The sequence below is a fragment of the Carex rostrata genome, chromosome 18, assembly GCF_964058835.1.
Source record: "Carex rostrata chromosome 18, lpCarRost1.2, whole genome shotgun sequence".
NCBI classification, from domain to species: Eukaryota; Viridiplantae; Streptophyta; class Magnoliopsida; order Poales; family Cyperaceae; genus Carex; species Carex rostrata.
In genome coordinates, this window is record NC_135935.1 from 4400716 (window position 1) to 4422085 (window position 21370).

The following is a 21370-nucleotide window of genomic DNA, read 5'->3' on the forward strand; positions in this document are numbered from 1 at the left end:
ACAAGAAAAACATGTCGCACTTTTTAATTTATTTTGAAAAATATGTGTTTATAAAATTAAAGTGGTTCCTATTTCACAAATAAGACAACTTATTACTTAAATCTACCATGTGAAATTTATTGTAGGACATGAAATTTTCTTTTTGATCGAATGTATCTTCTTAGAACACCTTAAAAAGGTTTTTTTATTTTAATATTTTTTAAGACTAGAGAGGAAAAACAAAGTATGTTATAACTGGCTCTGAGACGGTATTATAGTCATTGTTTATATCTGTTATTATCTTCTGATCTTAGAATTTAACATATATAATATATAATTATTTTGTATTTTCTGTTCTGATGTGATGTGTTGTTGTGTTGTGTTCATAAACAAATGGTTTACCTATTATGATAAAGACAATTTACGTGATGAAAGTTCTTTTCAGATTTTCTTTAAAGATAGACCCTATCTTAGTAAAATTCTCTTCTAACTTAGCTTGAGTCTACAGGTATAGGTATTATGATAAAAGTACTGGCTACACTCTTTTTTTCATTAAAAGTTTCACCTTTTGTTTTGTTATAAATATTATCACGAGGAGAGTTCAAATGCCTTTATATTTTTGTGTCTCCATCATGCCTCCATCTCTCTTCATCATTTTCAAAGTTCAAATAGTCGGTCCGAACCGTTCAATCTAACCTCCATACTAAAATATGTTTGGAGACCAAATTTTATATTTTTAGGAATTTTTTTACTATTTTCTTAGATAGGTACAAAATCAGTAAATCTGAACCATCTAAAAATAATATTTTTTTACCTATCTAAAAAAATAGTAAAAAAATTCCTAAAAATATAAAATTTGGTCTCCAAACATATTTTAGTATGGAGGTTAGGTTGAGCGGTTCGGATCGACTGTTTGAACTTTAAAAATAATGGAGAGAGATGGAGGCACAAAAACATGGAGGCATTTGAACCCTCCTCTATTATCATTACATCGATTAAAATTGGCTTTACATTGTATCAAATTTGAAACAATGTTGCTTGATATTTCTGGCGTGCACATTTTTCAAAGCAACAAAGAAAAATAATTAACAATATAATAAAATAAACAATACCACTAACTACACAGATAATAGCATATGATTAAACATAAAGAAATATTGATCTTGTTATTAGACACTTGCCAAAAATAATGAATTACTACACAAGGCCTCAAGGGCAGGGACAGACTCAGGATTTTTATCGGAGGTTGAGAGGACAAAAAAAATGCTTTAACTTATATTTTTTAATACTCTGACTTGTAATTTCTGATTCTTTAACTTGTAATTCTAATTACCAATTATAATTTAAGAAATTTATTTTGATTTTAATTCTAAATTTAATCCAAATTACAAATCAAACATACAAAGGAGGTAAAAAAATTTTCAAGGAAAATAAAGTCAATTGAAACATTTCAATCTCTACTGAAATTCAAAATCTAAGAGGATCAGCTGCCTCGGGGACTACATGAGTCCGCTCCTGCTCAAGGGCTCGTTTAAGAAAACAAAAATGTCTGACCAGAACTAATACGCAAATAGAAAATTTAGAAGGCTGTTATCAGAAAGAGTTCAAAACTTGTTTACTTCTTCTTGTCCGATTTCTTTATTATTTCCGCTCACAGCTGTGAGCTCCCTGCCTGTGAGAGAGAAAGAGAAGAGGAGAGAGAGAGGGAGGAGGCGATAGAAGAAGAGAGAAGCTGAAAAAGAAAAAGGCAAATGCTGTGCGTCAAAACAGATACCTCGACCTCTTTTTCGATCGCTAGTCACCGAGAGATGTTCGCTTCTTCTCAGCATGGCCCATTTCGCGCCCCAGTCAGCTTGTAATTACACAACCAATCCCAATTCCATCTGATTTCTACGTCCATTTTTGTTGGAATTTTCCGTGATCTTTTGATGAAATGCAATGTCTAACAGGGGGAGCCAGATACAGAGAGCGATGCAAAGAGTAGGAGGGAAGAGATTGAGTGGGTCGAGAAAATCTACTGATCAGGCGTCGGATACGGCTAGTTGCTCTGGAGTCGAGGTGTGTTTCATCTTTTCGTTTTAGATTTCCAGCTTTTAACTTGAATGGTGGGATTGTAGCCCCTCGAACTTTGAATTGAACCGGAAATTGGTTTGTTTTCGTCCATTTTTTCATATTATATTACTTTGTCTACTTGGGAAGTGAGGCTCCGCCTTATATTTTTACTTTTTAGTATGTATTTTCTTAAAAAGTTGTGAATTTCTAATGTTATGGTAAATTTTTTTTTTGTTTGGGTTATGGGAATTTCAACTTTTGCTCATGTGACCTTTGGAAATTTAAATGCCATGAAAGACATTTGATTTTGTACGGACTCTTTTGTTCCTTTTCTTTTTGGCGTGGGGGTTAATATCCCGGGAGAATTATACTGACTCTGCTTTTTTCTGAAATGAAATCTGTACCCATTTTGTTTATACCTATTCTTTCTTTTCTGATAATCCTTTTTATTTTGCTCAGTAAAGATGCTATCGTCGTTTTCATTCTCTTACTGGAGCTTCATACCCTTAAAATTTGGTATATATTATCTTGTAATAATTAGCAACACATTACATTTAAACCAAACCAAACAAGGCAACATATTTTCTTTATTTCTAAGTTCATGCCTCTCACTACACAGAAATCACAAGGGCAGTCCTTGAACATTCTTATTGTCAAAGGTAATTTAGAAATTATAATTTTTGTAGCAGTTTGGAAGAATTATATTTTCTTTAACATATGCTAGTTTTTTTCAAAATTAGTTCCCTAATTTTGCTTTTTTTGGCAAGTAAAAAGCCATCGTGTTTGTTGGTAGAAGATTTAAAGAATTATAATTTTTATCAGACAATTTCAGTTAATGAGTTTGACAAAAGAAGAAAACATAAACTTCAGTAAATGAGTTGTCTCTTTCGTTATATGAGTGGATTTCCATATACTATTTTTGTTTATGCCTCTGTGGTGTTTATTATTTTTTATTTATTTCTATGTTGAGTTGTTGATGTGTACAGCACATAGTTACAGTTGAAATTTTGAATGACCAATTACGATGGTGGTTATTTTAATTTAGTTTAATTCTCATTGATTATCTGATGTGCGTATAACTACTCTGCCAAAGATGGATATTTCATGTTTGACCAAAGAAGACCCCTCTTCCCATGTCCGTGTCATCTCTATTTGTTTAAATATTGTTAGCTAACTAGAGGGGTATCTATAATATGGTGTTGGCACCCTCAATTAGTCAAGTTATACGGTTTACGAGGTCCGTCATGAAAAACAGAATTGAAGAAGTCAAATTCCTTAGAATTTCGGGACATGTGGTTTTGTAAAATTATTATTTTGAAGGTCTTAAAAATTGATTAGAAAATGTTCGTGTTGCTTGCAGGTAATCTTAGTAGTTGTAGTATGGTGAACAGTTGTGGGGCAAAACCATGAGTACCCATTAGCCTTGTCATTTTCTAATCCCAACCATTTTGGGCCCTCAAATTGACCTTGTGCATGAAAACACCAAAAATTGGGACCAATAAAAAGTTCTACCTTCCCTTCCTTTTCGTCCAATCTTCTATTATTTTCTATCATACTTTTTTTTTTTTTTGACTTTAGTTGTCTCTTTTGGGTTTCTTCCAGGCTGCAGAGAAGCAAACAATTTAATTACAGAATGTATTGAAATCAGGTTAACAAATCATTTAATTTTTTAGGATGACAAGAGGAGTGACAGTGGAAGGAGTGAAGGGAGTTCCAGTGGGAAGACAAAAAAAACTAAGTACAAATATCAGCTCCAAGAAGAGGTCAATATTTCTTGTCATTACAATTATTTACTATCATGATTTTATGATTGTGATTGGGTTTCATTTCTAGCCTACCCCAACTTGTTTGGGACTAAAGGCTTGGTTGTAGTTGTTGTTGTACAATTATTTACTTCCTTTAGAAATTAGAAGTATCTGCACAGATATGTACCTGTTTTTCCACCAGATTGCACTATGCCACTTGAACTTCCCTAGTTGGCGTATTGTAGTTTAATAGATTTAATGATCTGTTTTCAACATCAGGTGCTATTTAATGAAACCACTTTCATTTTCTATTTTGTGCCAACATTTTCATTTTTAGTGTTTTTGCTGATCTTCCGATGTTATCTTGAGTTCTTAGATGATCATCTCATCTCATCGTTATTGTTATTATAATTATAATGTTTGCATACAGGTTAAGAAGTTGCAAAAGCAGTTGCAAGAAGAGATAGATTTGCACCTAGCCTTGGCAAATGCGGTGGCGCATGATTCGATGCCTACATTCAAGTCTCCTGCTATAATTCCATATAAGGTACAGCTTATCCTTATATGGTGTTACACTCTCTTATAAGAGAAGTCTCCCTCATCGTCTTCTTTTTACATTTTCTATAGACCCAGGAGCTTCTAGCTACAATTGCTTCATTGGAAACAGCAGTCTCAGATTTGGAGAAAGAGCTTGATTTATTGCAGTACCGACTGTGTCATGAGAGGAATGAGAGACTTCTTGCTGAAACCCACGTTCAGGGATGTAGCCGATCCTTGTCGTGTGCACCTTCATCGTCTCCTTTGCGTGGTGCCTGGGAAGAGGTATTTGTTCACGCTCTTTCTTTCTTTCTTTCTTTTTTCACATTTTTTGGATCAGTGTAGACAGTGGGTGTTGTGGGTGGTTGCTTTTGTTGGGTTTCCTTTTTTTCCAGGCACATAAAACCCTGAAGTGGCTTCTTGTGCGTGAATCAACATGTAGTTGAAACTTAAACAGTAATATATGAATCCTACTTAACAGTAATATACAAAATAAAAATTTCTGTTCGATCCAAAATTTCACGCTCTTTCTTGTCTATTCTAGCTACAACGGGCATGGTGTTCTTTCATGATAGAGTGTCATATTCTTTTTTTCCGTACCCAAGAGTTCAAAACCTAGCAAAATCTGGTTCTTCCATCCATTACACTTTAATCTCTGGTAGAAGTTGTTCTCTGCTGTTTGCATTTACCAGAAACCCATGTCACTTTTAAGTGCCTTCCTTTTCTTTTCTTTCAATCAGAATTGATTCTTCTGATAATTACAGAGCATATCTTCATTGAGAGATTTGAAGTTTGGAGGTTCAAACTTAGCTCAACTGGTTAAGCAAGATGATATTTTGTCAGGGTACAGTGACCCAAAAAGAGTGTCAGATGGCAGCCTTAGTCTCCTTGATGGAAGCCAAGGAGGAGAAGTTAGTTCTTTCTCTTAATTTTTTTTCCTTTGTTCTATAAGCGAGCATTTCTATTTTTCTGCAGCTTATGAGCTTATCTTATAGCATGGCCCTAACACTGGTATCCGTACTAAACAGACTGTTTACTTTGTTCGATCCAAAATTTCACGCTGTCTTTTTTTCTGTACCCAAGAGTTCAAAACCTAGCAAAATCTGGTTCTTCCATCCATTACATTTTAATCTCTGCTAGAAGTTGTTCTCTGCTGTTTGCATTTACCAGTAACCCATGTCACTTTTTACACACCTTTGCTTTTCTTTCAATCAGAATTGATTCTTCTGATCATTACAGAGTACATCTTCATTGAGAGATTTGAAGTTTGGAGGTTCAAACTTAGCTCAACTGGTTAAGCAAGATGATATTTTGTCAGGGTACGGTAACCCAGAAAGAGTGTCAGAAGGCAGCCTTGGTCTACTTGATGGAAGCCAAGAAGGAGAAGTTAGCTCTTTCTCTTAATTTATTTCCTTTGTTCTATACTTATGTTGTCAGCATTTCATTTTTCTCCGGCTTATGTATCTTATAGCATGGTCCTAACACTGGTATCCGTACTAATCAGACTGTTTACTCTGGTACCCTGAACCCTAAACCCACCTATACTGTACCGTGAAGTAAGATGATCTAATTAATTTCGAAAAGGGAAAGAAAATTTGCAAAGCTATTGTATAATATTTTGATTTTCTTATACAGATGCTGATACAGCACATAATCAGCAATGAAGACAAAAATACTGCTTCTTTTTCCTTTGGCGAAAAGGCTGAATTGACTAGCTCAATAACAATTAACACAAAAAGAAACCTTTGGGCCAACCCAAACCAGCTCTCAGAAGAGATGGTTAGTTGCATGAGAAACATCTTCCTCTGTCTCTCTGAATCTTCAAAACTACCCTCTTCACCAGAGGGACAGCTGTCCCTCTCTGATTCGTCAGCTGTTCCATCTATGCAACGTAGCACATCAGTTGATTCCAGCCAAAGCGAAGATAAGGCTAAGGATTTTGACCCATATAAGGTTAACAAAGGGAAGGTGAATTTTAGAGATATAGGCAGTTACAGGTCGGCAACTGAGGTGTCGTGGATGTCAGTTGGAAAGGAGCAATTGGAGTATGCATCGGATGCCTTGATGAAATTCAGGTAGATGAAAACTAAAGGAAGTCCTGTTAAACTTCTTTTACAAAAATAGTGGATACTTGGTGGGAACCCTTATTTTTCCTCTTCAGATTAAGGGTCCCTTGGAAGGCTGGAATAGAAGCAAAGTTTGAGGCTTCTTGAATAGCCTCATATTCTTCCTTTTATTTTAGATTCATTCCTGATTAGTAGGTGTTTTTTTTGGGGTTTGTGGTTTTATTTCGGAACTCGCTGAATTGGCATAGCATCATGAATTGTACGTGGTGCATCAATGCCACCATTTTGTGTAGCACAAGGTGTAACAAATGTGAATAATTGCTTTTAACAATCCCTGTATATTTGCAATATAATGAGCAGGTCCCTTGTGGAGCAGCTAGGAAAGGTTAACCCAGCTAATTTGAGCAGTGATGAGAGGCTTGCTTTCTGGATCAACTTATTCAATGCTTTAATTATGCATGTACGTTTGCTATGCATTGTTTTCCCTGCCATCTCTGTATTTCTTTTATTTTAATTTTTGAAGATGCCAGATGTTGTCAAAAGCAATCTAAATTATATATTTTAGTTAATGATATTCAAGATATCCAAATTTGCGCGACTTTGTGATTTGGAAATATAATGGCATTATCTTTTGCTAATTTCCAGGCCTATCTTGCTTATGGAGTTCCCAAAAATGACATCAAGCTCTTCTCTCTAATGCAAAAGGTCTGAATAATATTCAAAATTATCTTAGATGTTAACTCATGAAAGTAATTTTGACTACTGAAATCTGGCAAATATTTCAGGCATGTTACACAATAGGTGGTCAATCAATTAGTGCAGCCGAGATAGAGTACATAATTTTAAAATTGAAAGCCCCAGTTCATCGCCCCCAGCTTGTATGCCATTTCAACCTTTGTTTGCATTTTCTTTCCTTGTGGTGCCAAAAAGAATTTATTTTGCTAACTTTTTCAGGCTTTGATGCTGGCTCTTCACAAGTTTAAAATTACCGAGGAGCATAAGAAATTTTCTCTGGAGAGCCCTGAGCCAATGGTTTTGTTTGCACTCAGTTGTGGCATGTTCTCTTCTCCTGCAGTAAGGCTTTCTCTTATCTCCTTCCTTTCCTTCCTTTTTCTTTGTTTCTTTGTTTTATTGATTCTTTCTTTATTTTACAATGTATCTTTCAAGGTCAAGTTTACCTTGTTAGACAATAATTAGCTCCAAATTATTTGCTAGATTCTTTATGGAATTCTTGCATGTCTGTTTGTTTAAGACTGTTTATTTTTTCATTAAGCCTGCAACTAAAACTTTAATTCTGCTAAATTAGCATCAATTTAACAGTGTTGTGAGCTAAGCCACAGTCGTCCAATTAAGCTTCAATGTCTCCTCGGTGTCAATTTACAATCAATTGAGCAGTCGTAAACCGGTATTTTTATAGGTGCACAGTCCACGATTTTGGTCCTCATGTGAAGTAGAGGCTGCCAAAATAAGCAGTATCAATAGACAACCCAACTTCTAGACAAAAATGGTGTCCACCTAAAATGGGTATTTCAGAGGTTAAAAGAGGTACTCCCATCAAACTGGTATTAAACAAGAAAAGGGTTATCTTTCATTTACGAGTAATACTAGATCACCAAGATGGTAAATTAGAAAAATCCAGGTTAACTAATCTTATCATAACTAATCTCTTCATAGACTTTAATGGAACAATGACAAACTTTTATTGGAAAACCAGGTTAGGATATTCTCAGCACAGAATGTCAGGGCAGAGCTCCAGATGTGCATGCGTGACTACATTCGTGCAGCAGTCGGTATCAATGACAGAGGAAAACTGTTGGTCCCCAAATTGCTACACAGTTATGCCAAGGGAATTGTGGAAGATTCTCTACTCGTCGATTGGATCTCTCACCACCTCTCGCATGATCAGATCATGGCCATTCGCGACTCATCTTTGCAGAAGAGACAGAGACTTCTCAGTGCCAGAAGCTTCACTGTTGTACCGTTTGATACAAAGTTTCGGTACCTTTTTTTGCAAGATGATATTGTTGAAAGCGGGATGAGCAGTGTTTTAAAGGGTTCTTGTTGAGTTGTGGCATATTTTTTTTGTACATGTTTGTGTATATGCTTTCGTTGAAATGACAGGTCAGCATTGAGGCCATGGTACCACATTTGCAATGCATATTTATTCTGTATTGAAGAGTAACGCCTCTTTCTTTTCTAATATTTTGGTTTTTTTTGGGTAGAATTATGAAAGGTAGACTAATGCAATAAAGGGAGACGACGGAGCTTTTTTTTTCCTTTTATTTTTTTGATTGTAAAGTGCGTGCAACTTGCGATTGGTCAAGAAGCAATATATTATGTCCTGAAATAGTTATATTTTTTTATACTTTTTTTTCGCTTGAGTGTTGGGTTAATAGTTCTCTCTTCGTTTTCTTTTTATTGGCGACCATGTTTTTTTTTTTTAGCTTTTTGTATATGGGAATCTTGGATTCGATAAAGTCGTACACATGATGAGTGATGACATGAAGCATCAGTGGTTCCAACCTGTGCCCGTACTATGTAGTAGTTATCCAACCGTAATTTTCCATGTGAATGAAGCATAAATTACCTTTAATGCCCTGACACGAACGTAGTGTTTGGTAAATGCCCCCGGGGCCCCAACCAGGACCGGTCCACCCGTGCCCGTGCCCGGACCGGACCGTGCCCATGTCACGGGCACGGGTATTAAACGGGCCGGATCCGGTTTTTTGAAAAAATACGCGTGAGAACCCGGACCTCCGTATCCGTAATCCGTACCCGTGCGCCCGTGGCAGATTTTTTTTTTTTTTTTACTTTTGGTCTAAAATTCAAAATTTAAACCCAAATTCCCCCCATTTCTGTTTTTTAAATACTGTTTTTTAATTTCTGTTTTTTAATTTCTGTTTTTCTTATTTCTGTTTTTTATTTCTGTTTTTTTATTTCTGTTTTTTAAATTCTGTTTTTTATTTCTGTTTTTTTATTTCTTTTTTTATTTCTGTTTTTTTTTATTTCTGTTTTTTTTTATTTCTGTTTTTTTTATTTCTGTTTTTTATTTCTGTTTTTCTTATTTCTGAATTTTATTTCTGTTTTTTTGTATTTCTGTTTTTTGTATTTCTGTTTTTCTTATTTCAGTTTTTTATTTCAGTTTTTTTTTATTTCAGTTTTTTTTTATTTCAGTTTTTTTTATTTTTGTTTTTTATTTTTGTTTTTTTTTATTTTTTTTTTTTAAATTCTGTTTTTAAAATAAGAAATAAGAAACCGATATAAGATAAACAGAAATAAAAAACAGAAATAGAAAAAACAGAAATAAAAAAACAGAAATAAAAAACAGAAATAAGAAAAACAGAAATAAAAAACAGAAATAAGAAAAACAGAAAAAAAACAGAAAAAAAAACCGGATCCGGACCCGGACCGCCTGGCCCCCCGTACCCTGACCGTCCTGCCCCCGAACCCGTGACGGGCACGGGTATTAAACGGGCAGGGCAGGATTTTTGAAAAAAAAAACCCGTGATGCCCGGCCCGTTTTGCCCGTGACGTCCGTGACCGTGGCTACCCATGCCCGTGCCCGGATTTTGCCCGGACCGCCCGGCTCGGCCCATTTACCAAACACTACACGAACGTGCTCATGCTACTGAAAAAGATAATAGCCATTTAATTTAGAGGGTTCAAATGCCTTCATTTTTTGTGCCTCCATTTTTAAAATCTTTAATAACTCAAAATTTAAAACTTAAAAGTCAAAATAAAGCCGTTAGATGTGATCTATATTATTTTCTCTATGTGCTCATAAAAAATTATTACATTTCAACTTTGTTTTTATATGAATCAATAAGTTGAAAAATCAACGTCTAGAAATTATCCACATTAGTACGTTTTTTACAAGTTCTTGATGATAACCAAAACAAATTTGAAATGCCATAATTTTTTACACGTGCATAGATAAAATGATGTAGATCATATCTAACGGTTTTATTTTAACTTCTAAGTTTTAAATTTTGAGTTATTAAAGTTATTAAAAATGGAGGCATGGTGGAGGCACAAAAAATGGAGGCATTTGAATCCTCCTCTTTAATTTATGTCCAATTAAATTTTTTTTTTAAAGTTATTAGTTTTAAATGTCTACTAACAATTTTATTGATAATAATAAAAAAAAAATTACAATGAGTCAAATGACCCTTCTCTGAAATCTAAACTCATTTATTCTCATAAAATCTCGTAAATTACTCTAATCACTTAATCTTAATATCTACTCTGAAACACTCTATTACCTCTTTCAACGATTGGATCCACTTTCGTCCGGTTGCTACTGTGCTCCGACAGCCAGATTCACTCACCTATGTGCTCCGATCGAGATGAATGTAGTAAAGGTTCTACGCTTTGAGATCCGATGATACCGCGCTCTCGGTTCTGATCGGCTCCGCTTGGTTCCCTCCCTTCTCCTTCATTTTTCTCTCTGTTTAAGGAGATAAAGATGAGAGAGAGGAAAATGTATCACTATATGGGAGATGGAAACTAGAAGAGATAAAAGAGATGAAATGAAGAGGTGTAGAAGATTGAAAGAGAACGAAGATGACAACTAGATTTTTTTTTTTTTCCCCTTTGTCGTTTAAGAGAAAAGAGCAAAAGTTGCTCTGTCGGCCTACCAAAGCTCCCAATTATATATTTTCAAACGCTTACCATGCTTAAACTTGTTGCAAGGGACATGTTGTTTTTCAAGTGTGAAATTTTATTAAAACTTGAAGTTACACATGTAACACGTTCACATTTCTAACCATTTCACGCTCAAATTTAGCAAGCATGCATCCTTTACAAATTTAAGTTTCTGCAACAGTGTGAAATTTGAATTTGTGCAACATTGATACAATTAATGTTCTTGTAAGGTGCTTAAAATATAATACAAAATGAAAATCTTGCTCTTTGAACCATTTGTGAATTTATTCTATCAAAGCATATATCTTCCGCAGATTTGTCAAGTGCAAACCCTTTATTATATTTGTACGTTGTTGGTAGTTGGTACTTGTGAATATTTTGCAGAGTGATAACAAAATTGTAGCACGTAAAAAAAAATTTACGGTTTAAGATCTCGAAACGAGTAATTAGATTTTCTTTTGAGAGGTTCATAAAGAATTTTAGTACCATCATCCATTCATCCTCCACGGTGGTGCCTGGTGCGCCTACATTTTCAGTTCATAAAGAATTTTTAACTTTTTTCTTTTATATTATTTAGCCAAAATCAAATTAGTTTTGTACATGGAAATTTATATAAAAAAAGAATAATTATATGAATCTCTCCACTCCCATTAGAGGTTTGCTAAACCCCTAACGGGTTGAGCCCGTTTTGCCCGACCCGTACCCGTTACCCGTGGTACCCGTACCCGTTGCCCGGGTACAGACGGGTAGACGGGTAGACGGGTACGGGTAATAAACGGACCGGACACCCCTATTTTGAAAAAAACCCATTGTACCCGTACCCGTCTACCCGCCAACCCGTACCCGCCTACCCGTACCCCTATACCCGCCTACCCGTACCCGTCTACCCGTACCCGTTACAAAATTTGAATTTCAAAATTTTTTTGGCGGCACCCCTATAGAATTCAGATCCAGTGCAATACCTGACTTAGTAGAATGAGATCTGAGGCATCAATTTTAATTTGGCATGAATCTCAAAACGGACCCCTATATCTAAACTCCATCCATCCATGTCCTTTAACTTGGCACGAATCTCAAAGCATAAAAATTCAGAAAAAAACAGAAAAGAAAAAAAAAAAAAAAAAAAAACCCGCCCGTACCCGGGGTACCCGTACCCGTCAACCCGCAACGGGTACGGGTAATAAACGGGTAGGGTAGAGGTTTTGGGAAAACTACCCGTCTACCCGTTGCGGGTTGTACCCGTACCCGTCCTACCCGTCTACCCGCCCTACCCGTTACCCCTAACGGGTTACCCGGAACGGGTCACGGGTAACCCGTTAGCAAACCACTAACTCCCATCCCCCATCTATATATTTTTAGAGGCGTGTGTGTTTTTTTTTTTCTAATGTCGTCCACATTCCTCACGATCTATGAGGAATTTTGCAAATCTAAAATCACGAACGTATTCTACGCAATTTTATTTTTCAAATGAGATCCATGATGACATACTTTCAGGCTCATCGTCACACAAGTATTTTTACCTATACCTGTAAATATTTATCTTCCCCAATCGTGTTTAACTTCCATAAACTAACTTAACTAACTAGTTTAATTAAATTTATTCAAAATACTGTGGTCTTCCAAATTTAATTAAATTCATAGGTATAAATACTTGGAAGATAATAAATTAATACTTGCATGTCTAACTTGATATAACTATATGGGGTGACAACTCAAACTACATGGGGAGAAGAATCATAAACGTTTTTAGAGGTGGTTTTTTTTTTTTTTTCAATGCCGTCCACATTTCTCACGATCTATGAGGAATTTGTGAATCTAAAACCACGAACGTATTCTACGCAATTTTACTTTCAAATGAGATTCATGATGACATACTTTTGAGCTCATTGTCACACAAGTATTTATACCTCACCGTGCAAGTATTTATACCTATACTTGTAAATATTTATCTTCCCCAATTACGGACCCCGCATCTCCGCATTAAGCTTCCCCAATCGTCCCTGCGTCAACCTTTATCTAACAAAGATAGTTGACCACATAGGTACAAATACTTCAGTGCATAGGTATAAATACTTATAATACTTGATATTAATACTTTTAAATTTCAGCAGTGTCATATGTGTAAAATACTATGTATAAATACTTAAATGACGAGGTATAAATACTTGTATGACGACGAGCTCGAAAGTATGTCATCATAGATCTCATTTGAAAGATAAAATTGCGTAGAAGACGTTTGTAGTTTTAGATTCGCAAAATTATGATGAAAAATGTGGACGAGATTGAACAAATAAAATTAGAGAAATAATGAGAGGATAAGAGTATGGAGACAATTATCAGGGCCCAAAAAAAAAAACAATTTCTGAATTAATTGAGCTAGCTGTAATTTTGCCTATCGTTCAAATTTTAATAGACAATTCCAAACATATTCGAGCGGTTGCTTCACATCCAGTCTCTTTTTTTTTTGTTTAGGGTAAGATGGCAACGTGCAAAATCCAGTCTCTTACGAGTTACGTGCAAAATTCATACCAAACAAGTTACGCACAAAATAGCTGTTCGACGAAACATGACATAAATTAAAGATCTTAATCTAGTCTTTCCATTCAATTCCATACAATTGGATCAGAGCTTATAAGCATTTCAAAGTGGTAAATCTCAACAAAGATTATAAATCCATGATACCCTAATATTTCACATTAATCGGTACATCATATGGACTAATCCAATACGGATACGGTTGCGTTACAAATTATCCTATATTTTTTATAAGTACGGATACGTACTAAATATGGCAAACATACGGCGAAGTGGAAAACAAAGGCGGGTATATATGCTCTTAAACCCTAGATACCTTTTGAGTTTCGAGGCCCAGCCGTTTCAGACGAAAGGCCCATATTCTCAGACGGGAAGCAACTCGGTGTCTTGTCGGCTTGTCTTCAAATTTGCTATAGTAGCCCTCTTTGCATAACAACAAGATAACAGAGACTAAAAGATAAATAATGGACCATACGAAAAGCAAAATATGTATCTATATTAAAACTTGATAAAACTGAAGGTGTTATAAAGCATTTAAATTAATTCAACTTTGAAGCATTTCAAATCAAAACCAAAAATAAAAATGGGTTTTCCGAATTCAGATCCAGTAAAGTAACCCAAAAATTGGGTTTTAGATCAAGACTGTCCGATTAGAATCCGTGATAATCCATCCGAAATGGAGTGCACACATCTCGAGATCCGAATCCGAATTCCGAAGCGATCTTGAACAACGGATACGTCAGACGGTTCCAATTCAAAACCCAAAAGTTGGGTTACTTTAGGGGATCTGGACCCGGGTTTTCCTGACTCTGCCTTGCTCACTCATCAGAGCCGGAACCCTCGCTCTCAGACTGGGCCCCACCCTTCCTACTCACTGAACCATTGACAACCTTACCTTTACCCTTCTTACTGTTTTTCTCCTCTTCCTCTTCATCCTCACTATACTCGCTCTCATAATCATCCAAATCCTCTTCTTCCTCGTCTTCCTCCTCAATCCCTTCTTCAGCCGCAGCTGCTGCAGTGCTCTCCTCCAATGCATATGCGGACCGTGTACCTGCACGGCTCCTCTTCATCACCTTCAACTTCACATTACTCTTGGTGTCACACCCGATCCAGGCATCACACAAGCAATAAGAGGTGAGTGCATAAGTTCCTTCCCCAGGTGCTTGGAACTTGCCCATGATCAAGCGGGACCCGTTCTTTACCTTCTCTATTGCTTCCCTGATGGCGAGGTTTATTTCATTTACAGATGCTCCAAGTGCCTCCTTTGTCTCCTGGATTGCCTTCGAGGCGGCAGCGATAGCAGTTGCCTCATCATTAAAGCTGACCTTCTGGGAGAGCCATACGGAGTTTGTAGAGTCGGCCAATAGGAGCCAAAAGTTTTCCTCCTTTTGGAAGGGGAAGTAGGGGGCATGGGGGTGGGCCCCAGTAAGACCATTGGCACGACGAACAGAGACCCATGCATACATAGTCACAACGTCACCTTCTTGGATGCCTTCTTCGCCTTCAGTCTCACAAGTGACTTCGACTGTAACGGTAGGGATCATTTCAAGGACGAGTTCAACATCTTGTGCCTCGGCAGGGGAGAGGCCTGCTATCTGGGTCAGTATCTCGGCACGGTCCGATGCACTCATTTCGCAGAATTCTTGGAATGTGCGAATTTTCTGCAATTAATGCCAACCAAAAGGACTCAATTTTAGAATTGAAGTACTAGTAAAACCGCAGAATGAAAATGTGCAACATAACGAAAAGAAATTTGAAAATAGAAGGAACCTTGCGGGATATTTTCTTGATGGTTGATTCAGTGAAATGAGGGAGTTGCAAAAACGCAGCACTGCCTTCAGAGTTAGCTCCAACTGCTTTTCTTGCACTCAATGGAACTGCCTGTATCACATATAAAAAGATTGGAATTTTCCTTAAATACTGCAATTTAAAATGTCATCTTAAAACACTAAAACCTACTATTCTAGGTTTTACATTTGGGAAAAGAAAAAAAACCATTTGTCGCAATCTTTGGGTTCGAATATCACGGGATAGTATGTCTCTAATAAATGTTTTACTTAATAGTATGACAGAACATGATGAATTGAGAAAAAGGTATAGGTAAAGTTTGGTACATGATTAATTTAGGCTATACAGTAAGCTTAATAGCCATTCGGGAGATGGTTGACTCTAATTTATAAAGGGAAGGATAATAGAGAGCTCATCTGTCAGATTCCTTCTACTTTTTTTTATCATACAAAGGAAAAAAGCACACCCCTCCTACAGATTCCTTCTACTTTCATTCAAAGTATTAAACCTTAGAACTAACCATTCTAAGGCCCAACATATGTCCTGCACAGACCGTGACCAGGACTAACATATACCCAGTATTAATGACTAGGCTGTGCCCTGTTAGCAGGTTTAGTGCCAAACTATGCAACTGAACTAGATTTAGGACGGTCATAAAAGATTCTCGATTTTAAATGAGATGTTTAGAGGACCTGAATAATGTTCTGAGAGAGTTCAATGACCCCAATTGCCGGCCTCAGCCACCCATGCCCTTGTGCGTCATGAGGTAAAACTGCCATCTACACAATTTATGAAAAATATTTGTTATAAATATTTTTTAAAAGGAACCAAAAAAGGACTAAGACAATAATCTTTCAGACAGCATCGTTAATCTGCCAATTCTAAAGGTGTTAGAGGCTATAGTGTTGGTCTTTATGATGCCAGTACAAACCAATGGAAACTGGAAGGCCGTTCCATGTGTTTAATGTTATGTGGTATCACATTTTATGAACATGAGAAATGCAACATATTTGAAATTAACTGTACAAGAAAATTAGATTATATTCTAGATCTGGTAATTTATCCAATAAATGGCCAACAAATGTAAACACAAAAGGAAAAAGAATGGAGTTAGGAGTTGTTTAGCAACATCAGTAATCCACATGGACTAGCATGGTATTTACTACTTGCCTTCATGAGTTCTTCGAGAAGACGAGGTGCAAGCTCTAGCATATGTTTGTAGTCCTTTAGCAAAGCTGGTGGCAAGGCTAATGATTCACGAGTTAGATGTGCCTGAATCAACAACTCCATCTGTACAATATCGATATATTTTTGTAACTCGTCAATACAGTTTTTAACATCAAATATAGGTCATCTCAGTAGCCTCTACTGAGTTTATAAATAAACATCAAATATAGGTAACAATGATATATGCCCTTTATTACTTTTCACTATAGGCAGTATATTGTTTAAAGGGGACACAAAACTGGCTATCAATTGTTTTCTTTCTTGCAAAATAAGATATGCTGTGACTAAGATCTCTAATTTAAAGCCTCAACCAATCAAAAGCTTAGATTCTTTAAAGCACAGACAGTTATGATAATTAGAATAAACATCTAATAATAAACCAATTCCTCTTGAAGTTCAGATAGTATATCATACACATAAACAATCAAAAGCTTAAACTCTCTTTTTTAAGAGGTACAATTCCCATAATATGCACACACGTGTGGCAAATAACTAAAATAAATGTTAAAGCTTCATGATCATCTCATAACACCAGCAAATTTTTTAAAATCTTCAATAAGAAAAATGAAATATGAAGAATAAAGGAAAGAAAATATTCACCTTGACCAGAGGAGGGTGCTGTTTCCAAAACTTGGCTTGTTCTGTGCGAATACTTTTCATGTCAAGATTCAACTCACTTCTAACAGCCACAAACAACTTTTGTAGGGGTTCTTCATCAGTTCGTCGTACAGGCACTTCCATATACTCCTGTGCCTTGATAAACACTTCCATCACCTTGCTGTAGTATTAACAGACGGTCAAAAGGACAACAAATTATCAACCAGCTAAATAGCAAACATTGCAATTTCATTCCATTTATATGTTCCTCTTTCAAATCCTCACCTTTTTGCCCTCCATTTGAAAGCCTCAAGTAAATTTTAGTTCAGGAATGGACCAGAAACAATTACTACAAAAACCAATATCCTGGGGTAAATTTTTTAACTAATAATCACGATATACCAACTTTTGAAAAAATTCATAATATTTAGTAACAAGCAGCTCAAGTAATAACATCCTTACTAGAATAAATTTGAAAGTTTATAACTGTTTCGTCTTTTTTTTAGCAAAGTACATTGTCCTTCCAAGTTTCAAGTTATTTATTTGCTCCTTTGGTTAAACAATTAAATCTTGTTTAAAACCATATTGAACAGTGATGCATATAATTCTTCCGTCTGTAATAATTTATTTAACTGGAGGCATGAAACACATGGACGCGCAACATTAAGGCACCTCAAAATAAAAATAAAAAATAAAAAAAATCACAGATATGTACTTTGTCAAATTACTTTCAATTGAAAATCATTTGGTGATGCATCACATAACCTTTTGAGCATTCAATGCTTCTTTCTATTTGCTTTGGATGAATATCCAAGCGACTTTCAAATTGCACAAACAATGATAAATTGTCTACTTAAATAATGAAGAACAAATATTCAATTTTTTTTTAATTTTTAATTTCTCAAAGTCTCAATGTCAAGTGCTTCAGTTGTTAAAAGTTAAATACCCCTACATCCTATCCAAAAAATTAAAGCAACTTCTGTAACAAAGCCTTATTTTGTTCAAAGGAGGAAGATAAATAATGTTCATTAGAACATCCCGACGTTTTTCTTTTTCTTTTTCTTTTTCCACGAGGTCTAATTAACTGAACCAAATCGATACAAATATGAGATTTTGCCATATGGGACGAAAATGAGATTTGCTTGAAAATTGAAGGGCCAGTTTGAGACTGCAACTAAATGTTAAAGAAGTTTAGTAATTGGTGTACTTACTTTGGTGCTAAAGAAGGCTTGATGCAGTTGAAGTATGTATATAAGGTATGGTGCATGACATAGTTCCCAGTATACTTTGATGACCTTGAGAGGTATATAACAGCTATCATGAGCGGCAGGAGAATACATATACCGACAATTCCTAGGAGTAGAATACCACCAGATGCACCGTCTATGTTCAACAAGAATTGTGGTAGCGCAGTACCCATTTGAAATCCCTGCTCAAACATATATCCAACAACTAAAACGGTTACTAGTATTAACAGAAACAAGAACCCAAGTATGATCAAACCGGTAAGTAAAGTAATAATGCGACATACAGAGTGAATGACTGTACAGTACCAACTATTACAATTATCACACTAAAGCTAGATGTGGTTTATCTAGTATGAAAACAGCCCATCAATCTGACCAGAACATGCTTAGCAGTTCATCTATATATCCCAGCATCTTAACCTAATTATATCTTGTAAAATAATGAAAAAATAAAAATAATTACCTGGCGGCCATCTGGATGACCATACTTCTCATAGTTTTCACGAGAAATGGGGTCGGTTAAAGCTTGATAAGCCTTGGCAATGAACTCCACAAAGTAATTGTGTGCCTCTGCAACAACCCATAAGAATTTAATGCATTATGTGTTAAAATTATGCAAAGGACAGGAACAAAATTTAATTCTATTAACCTGGATCTGGGTTCTTATCAGGATGGTACAATACTGAAAGCCTGCGGTATGACTTCTTTATTTCCGAGTCCGATGCTCCCGGCTCGAGTCCAAGAATGCTAAAAGGCTCAAATGGTTGCGACTGATGTACAATCCAGATGTTACAGTTATAAGGAGTTAGCAGAAATCTATTAATATCAACCTTTCTTATCCAATTTTTTGAATAGGTTGATTAATTTAAGTTAAATGAGTATTTCCATTTTAAAATGGTAAATAAAATGGATGTAAAGTTACAGTTCAACGCATATAACTAATATTTTGCTTTGTTTGCCACTTCTAAGGATGACATCCCTTAACAATCACATTATTTGACAATCTTGACAATAACTTTTGAAAACAATTACACAATTCTTAAAAACTATAAAAAGTTTATGGGTGTATTGATGGATATATATGGATAGCCTACATATCAAATTTAGAGCAATCTGAGTATTGTTTAATAATGCATCAAAGATCATTGAATTCAAACCTTTGAAGTACAAAACCATTCTATGTATGGCAAAACATGAATCAAATTTCATCATTTTTACAGGCATTATACATGTGTCATATAGGTCATGTGTACAATGTTGGGTTTCTGATTTCAATTTCATCATTGACAACTGTATGATTATCGAGTTAGGGATCCTAATTCTTATATATCTGCAAATAAATTTCTCACAATATGGAGAGTACTCAACTACTCATAATCACAAAGATGGCATATGTAATGTAACCCAGCATTCATAACAATAGGTATAATTAATTTATAAATCCTGAGATATATACCTCATGGCTTGAGAGCTTGATGTAGTAAATCAGAACAATCATGACAACCCAGAGTAGCAAAACTGTCATATTGGTACAGGTTGAGAAGTTTGATATCTACAATAAAACCAATGATTATTATAAACATCCAATTTTTTTTTAAAATATATTAAGAATAAACCAAGAAAAAGTTACCTTCTTATAAATTGATTTTCGGTATTTCCCAGAACGGGCACATTCAGAACATCTACAATGAATTGTCTTTTTCTTCTCGGTCAAAGATTGAACGAGCCGAAGAATGGTGTACGGCACCAAGGGAAGAGCCAGCATGGTTAAAATGAAAATAAGGAAGAGGGAACTATTCTCGTCTGAATTTACCATGGCTACTCTTCAAAGAAAACCTAAAAAAATGAGGAAAATAAGTGTTTACGATCCTATGTGGTTTACTGATAGGTTTTTAGCAGGAACAATTAGTGTAAACACCAATTCAACTGTTCAACAGCCAAAAAGTGAAATTGAACAGAACTCATAAAATATGGCCCATGCCAGTACCGTACCAGTAGGTGCTACACCAAGAGTTGGAGACCAATCTTTTAACCAATTGTGCAGAATTTACAGACGTAGCATCTCCAGGGGCATGCTCCCTTTTCTATTGGCTAGCACCTTGCCCCAAAATATGAACTTTTAGCAAGCAAAGATACATTGAAACAAATATTATAATAAAGAGCTAAAAGATTGCTGAATTTGCTTCGATCGAGAGAGAGAGAGAGGGGATTTTAAACGCCAGAAGGGAGTCAGTATGGATTTCCGGGTTCTAGGTAAGATGGCCGTCGATCTGGAGCAGGAAGATCGATGCCTATGGAAGGGGTTACCGGTTACGGTCCGTGGATTTGGATTTCGAGTGCGTATCCTCTGAGATATCTCATATTTTGCGTGACCGACGTGTCCGGTTCCTATTCGGGGGTGACGTAGGGGGCCAGTATTAGTTAAGCTTTGCGATTCGCGCAGAACGTATTACAACGGTTAAGATTTTCTAAAAAGTCGCGCAAAATATGAGATATCTCAGAGGATGCGAATTCTGGGTGCGCCTGGTGTTGAATCGGACGGCGCGGATGCAACTGGAGGCTTCCGTTGCTTAACGGAGGTAAACAAGGTGCGGATGAAGTAGACTGATATTTCCAGTTGCGCATAGCTTGAGCCTTGAGGTGCACAATTGACTGTAAGAGTATAGGCGGGCTTTTTGCAGTGTAATCGCCATATAATATTCGACTATACCTTGTAAATTGATAAAGGCCCATTTGATAAGAGCCCTGGATCTAAGGCTGGGATTTTAAGGCTGGGATTTTAATTAAATTTAGAAAGGACTATTTATACAAAAGTGTAGTGATCGTTTGGCCCATCATCATTTTGTGACCCAGGGGTGTAAGCCTAATTGGATAACCTAACATCGACTCGGTTCAAAAATTTCGGATTTAAAATTTGATTGGTAAATAACAATTGAAATTAATTGCTAAA

At 35.9% G+C, this 21370-nt stretch overlaps 2 protein-coding genes across 5 annotated transcripts; one reads left to right on the top strand and one right to left on the bottom strand.

Annotated features, from left to right (window-relative positions):
* The first annotated feature begins 1621 nt into the window (after positions 1-1621).
* On the top strand, positions 1622-8738 carry LOC144569613 (uncharacterized). 4 transcript variants are annotated; one of them, XM_078320062.1, is made up of 13 exons: positions 1622-1834; positions 1929-2037; positions 3705-3794; positions 4207-4323; positions 4404-4598; positions 5078-5224; positions 5553-5699; positions 5949-6388; positions 6740-6839; positions 7025-7084; positions 7165-7257; positions 7334-7453; positions 8094-8738. In XM_078320062.1, exons 1-13 carry the CDS (start codon positions 1731-1733, stop codon positions 8442-8444), a joined length of 2073 nt encoding a protein of 690 aa, XP_078176188.1. In that variant the 5' UTR covers positions 1622-1730; the 3' UTR covers positions 8445-8738. The 4 variants fall into 4 exon arrangements, with proteins under 4 accessions (XP_078176188.1, XP_078176189.1, XP_078176190.1 ...); XM_078320063.1 differs by having other exon boundaries at positions 7358-7453; XM_078320064.1 differs by lacking the exon at positions 5553-5699.
* A 5634-nt stretch (positions 8739-14372) lies between these two features.
* On the bottom strand, positions 14373-20745 carry LOC144569408 (dnaJ protein ERDJ2-like). Its single transcript, XM_078319753.1, has 11 exons — positions 20413-20745; positions 20051-20256; positions 19877-19972; positions 19070-19190; positions 18884-18990; positions 18385-18602; positions 17177-17354; positions 16520-16639; positions 16042-16128; positions 15332-15442; positions 14373-15222 (listed from the first exon to the last, which is right to left on the bottom strand). The coding sequence occupies exons 2-11, from the start codon at positions 20234-20236 to the stop codon at positions 14377-14379; spliced, it is 2070 nt and encodes a 689-aa protein (XP_078175879.1). The 5' UTR covers positions 20237-20256; positions 20413-20745; the 3' UTR covers positions 14373-14376.
* Positions 20746-21370: the final 625 nt, after the last annotated feature.

What these genes read in the sequence shown, in the direction of transcription:
- LOC144569408 (XM_078319753.1), bottom strand. Translation starts at nt 20,236, where the DNA reads ATGGTAAATTCAGACGAGAATAGTTCCCTCTTCCTTATTTTCATTTTA. An exon ending in TGATAAGAACCCAGATCCAG is followed by an intron (nt 18,991 to 19,069) that starts GTTAATAGAATT and finishes GGGTTGTTGCAG; the next exon opens with AGGCACACAATTACTTTGTG. An exon ending in GTCATCCAGATGGCCGCCAG is followed by an intron (nt 18,603 to 18,883) that starts GTAATTATTTTT and finishes ATGTTTGAGCAG; the next exon opens with GGATTTCAAATGGGTACTGC.
- LOC144569613 (XM_078320062.1), top strand. Translation starts at nt 1,731, where the DNA reads ATGCTGTGCGTCAAAACAGATACCTCGACCTCTTTTTCGATCGCTAGT. An exon ending in AATATCAGCTCCAAGAAGAG is followed by an intron (nt 3,795 to 4,206) that starts GTCAATATTTCT and finishes GTTTGCATACAG; the next exon opens with GTTAAGAAGTTGCAAAAGCA. An exon ending in TCAATGCTTTAATTATGCAT is followed by an intron (nt 6,840 to 7,024) that starts GTACGTTTGCTA and finishes GCTAATTTCCAG; the next exon opens with GCCTATCTTGCTTATGGAGT.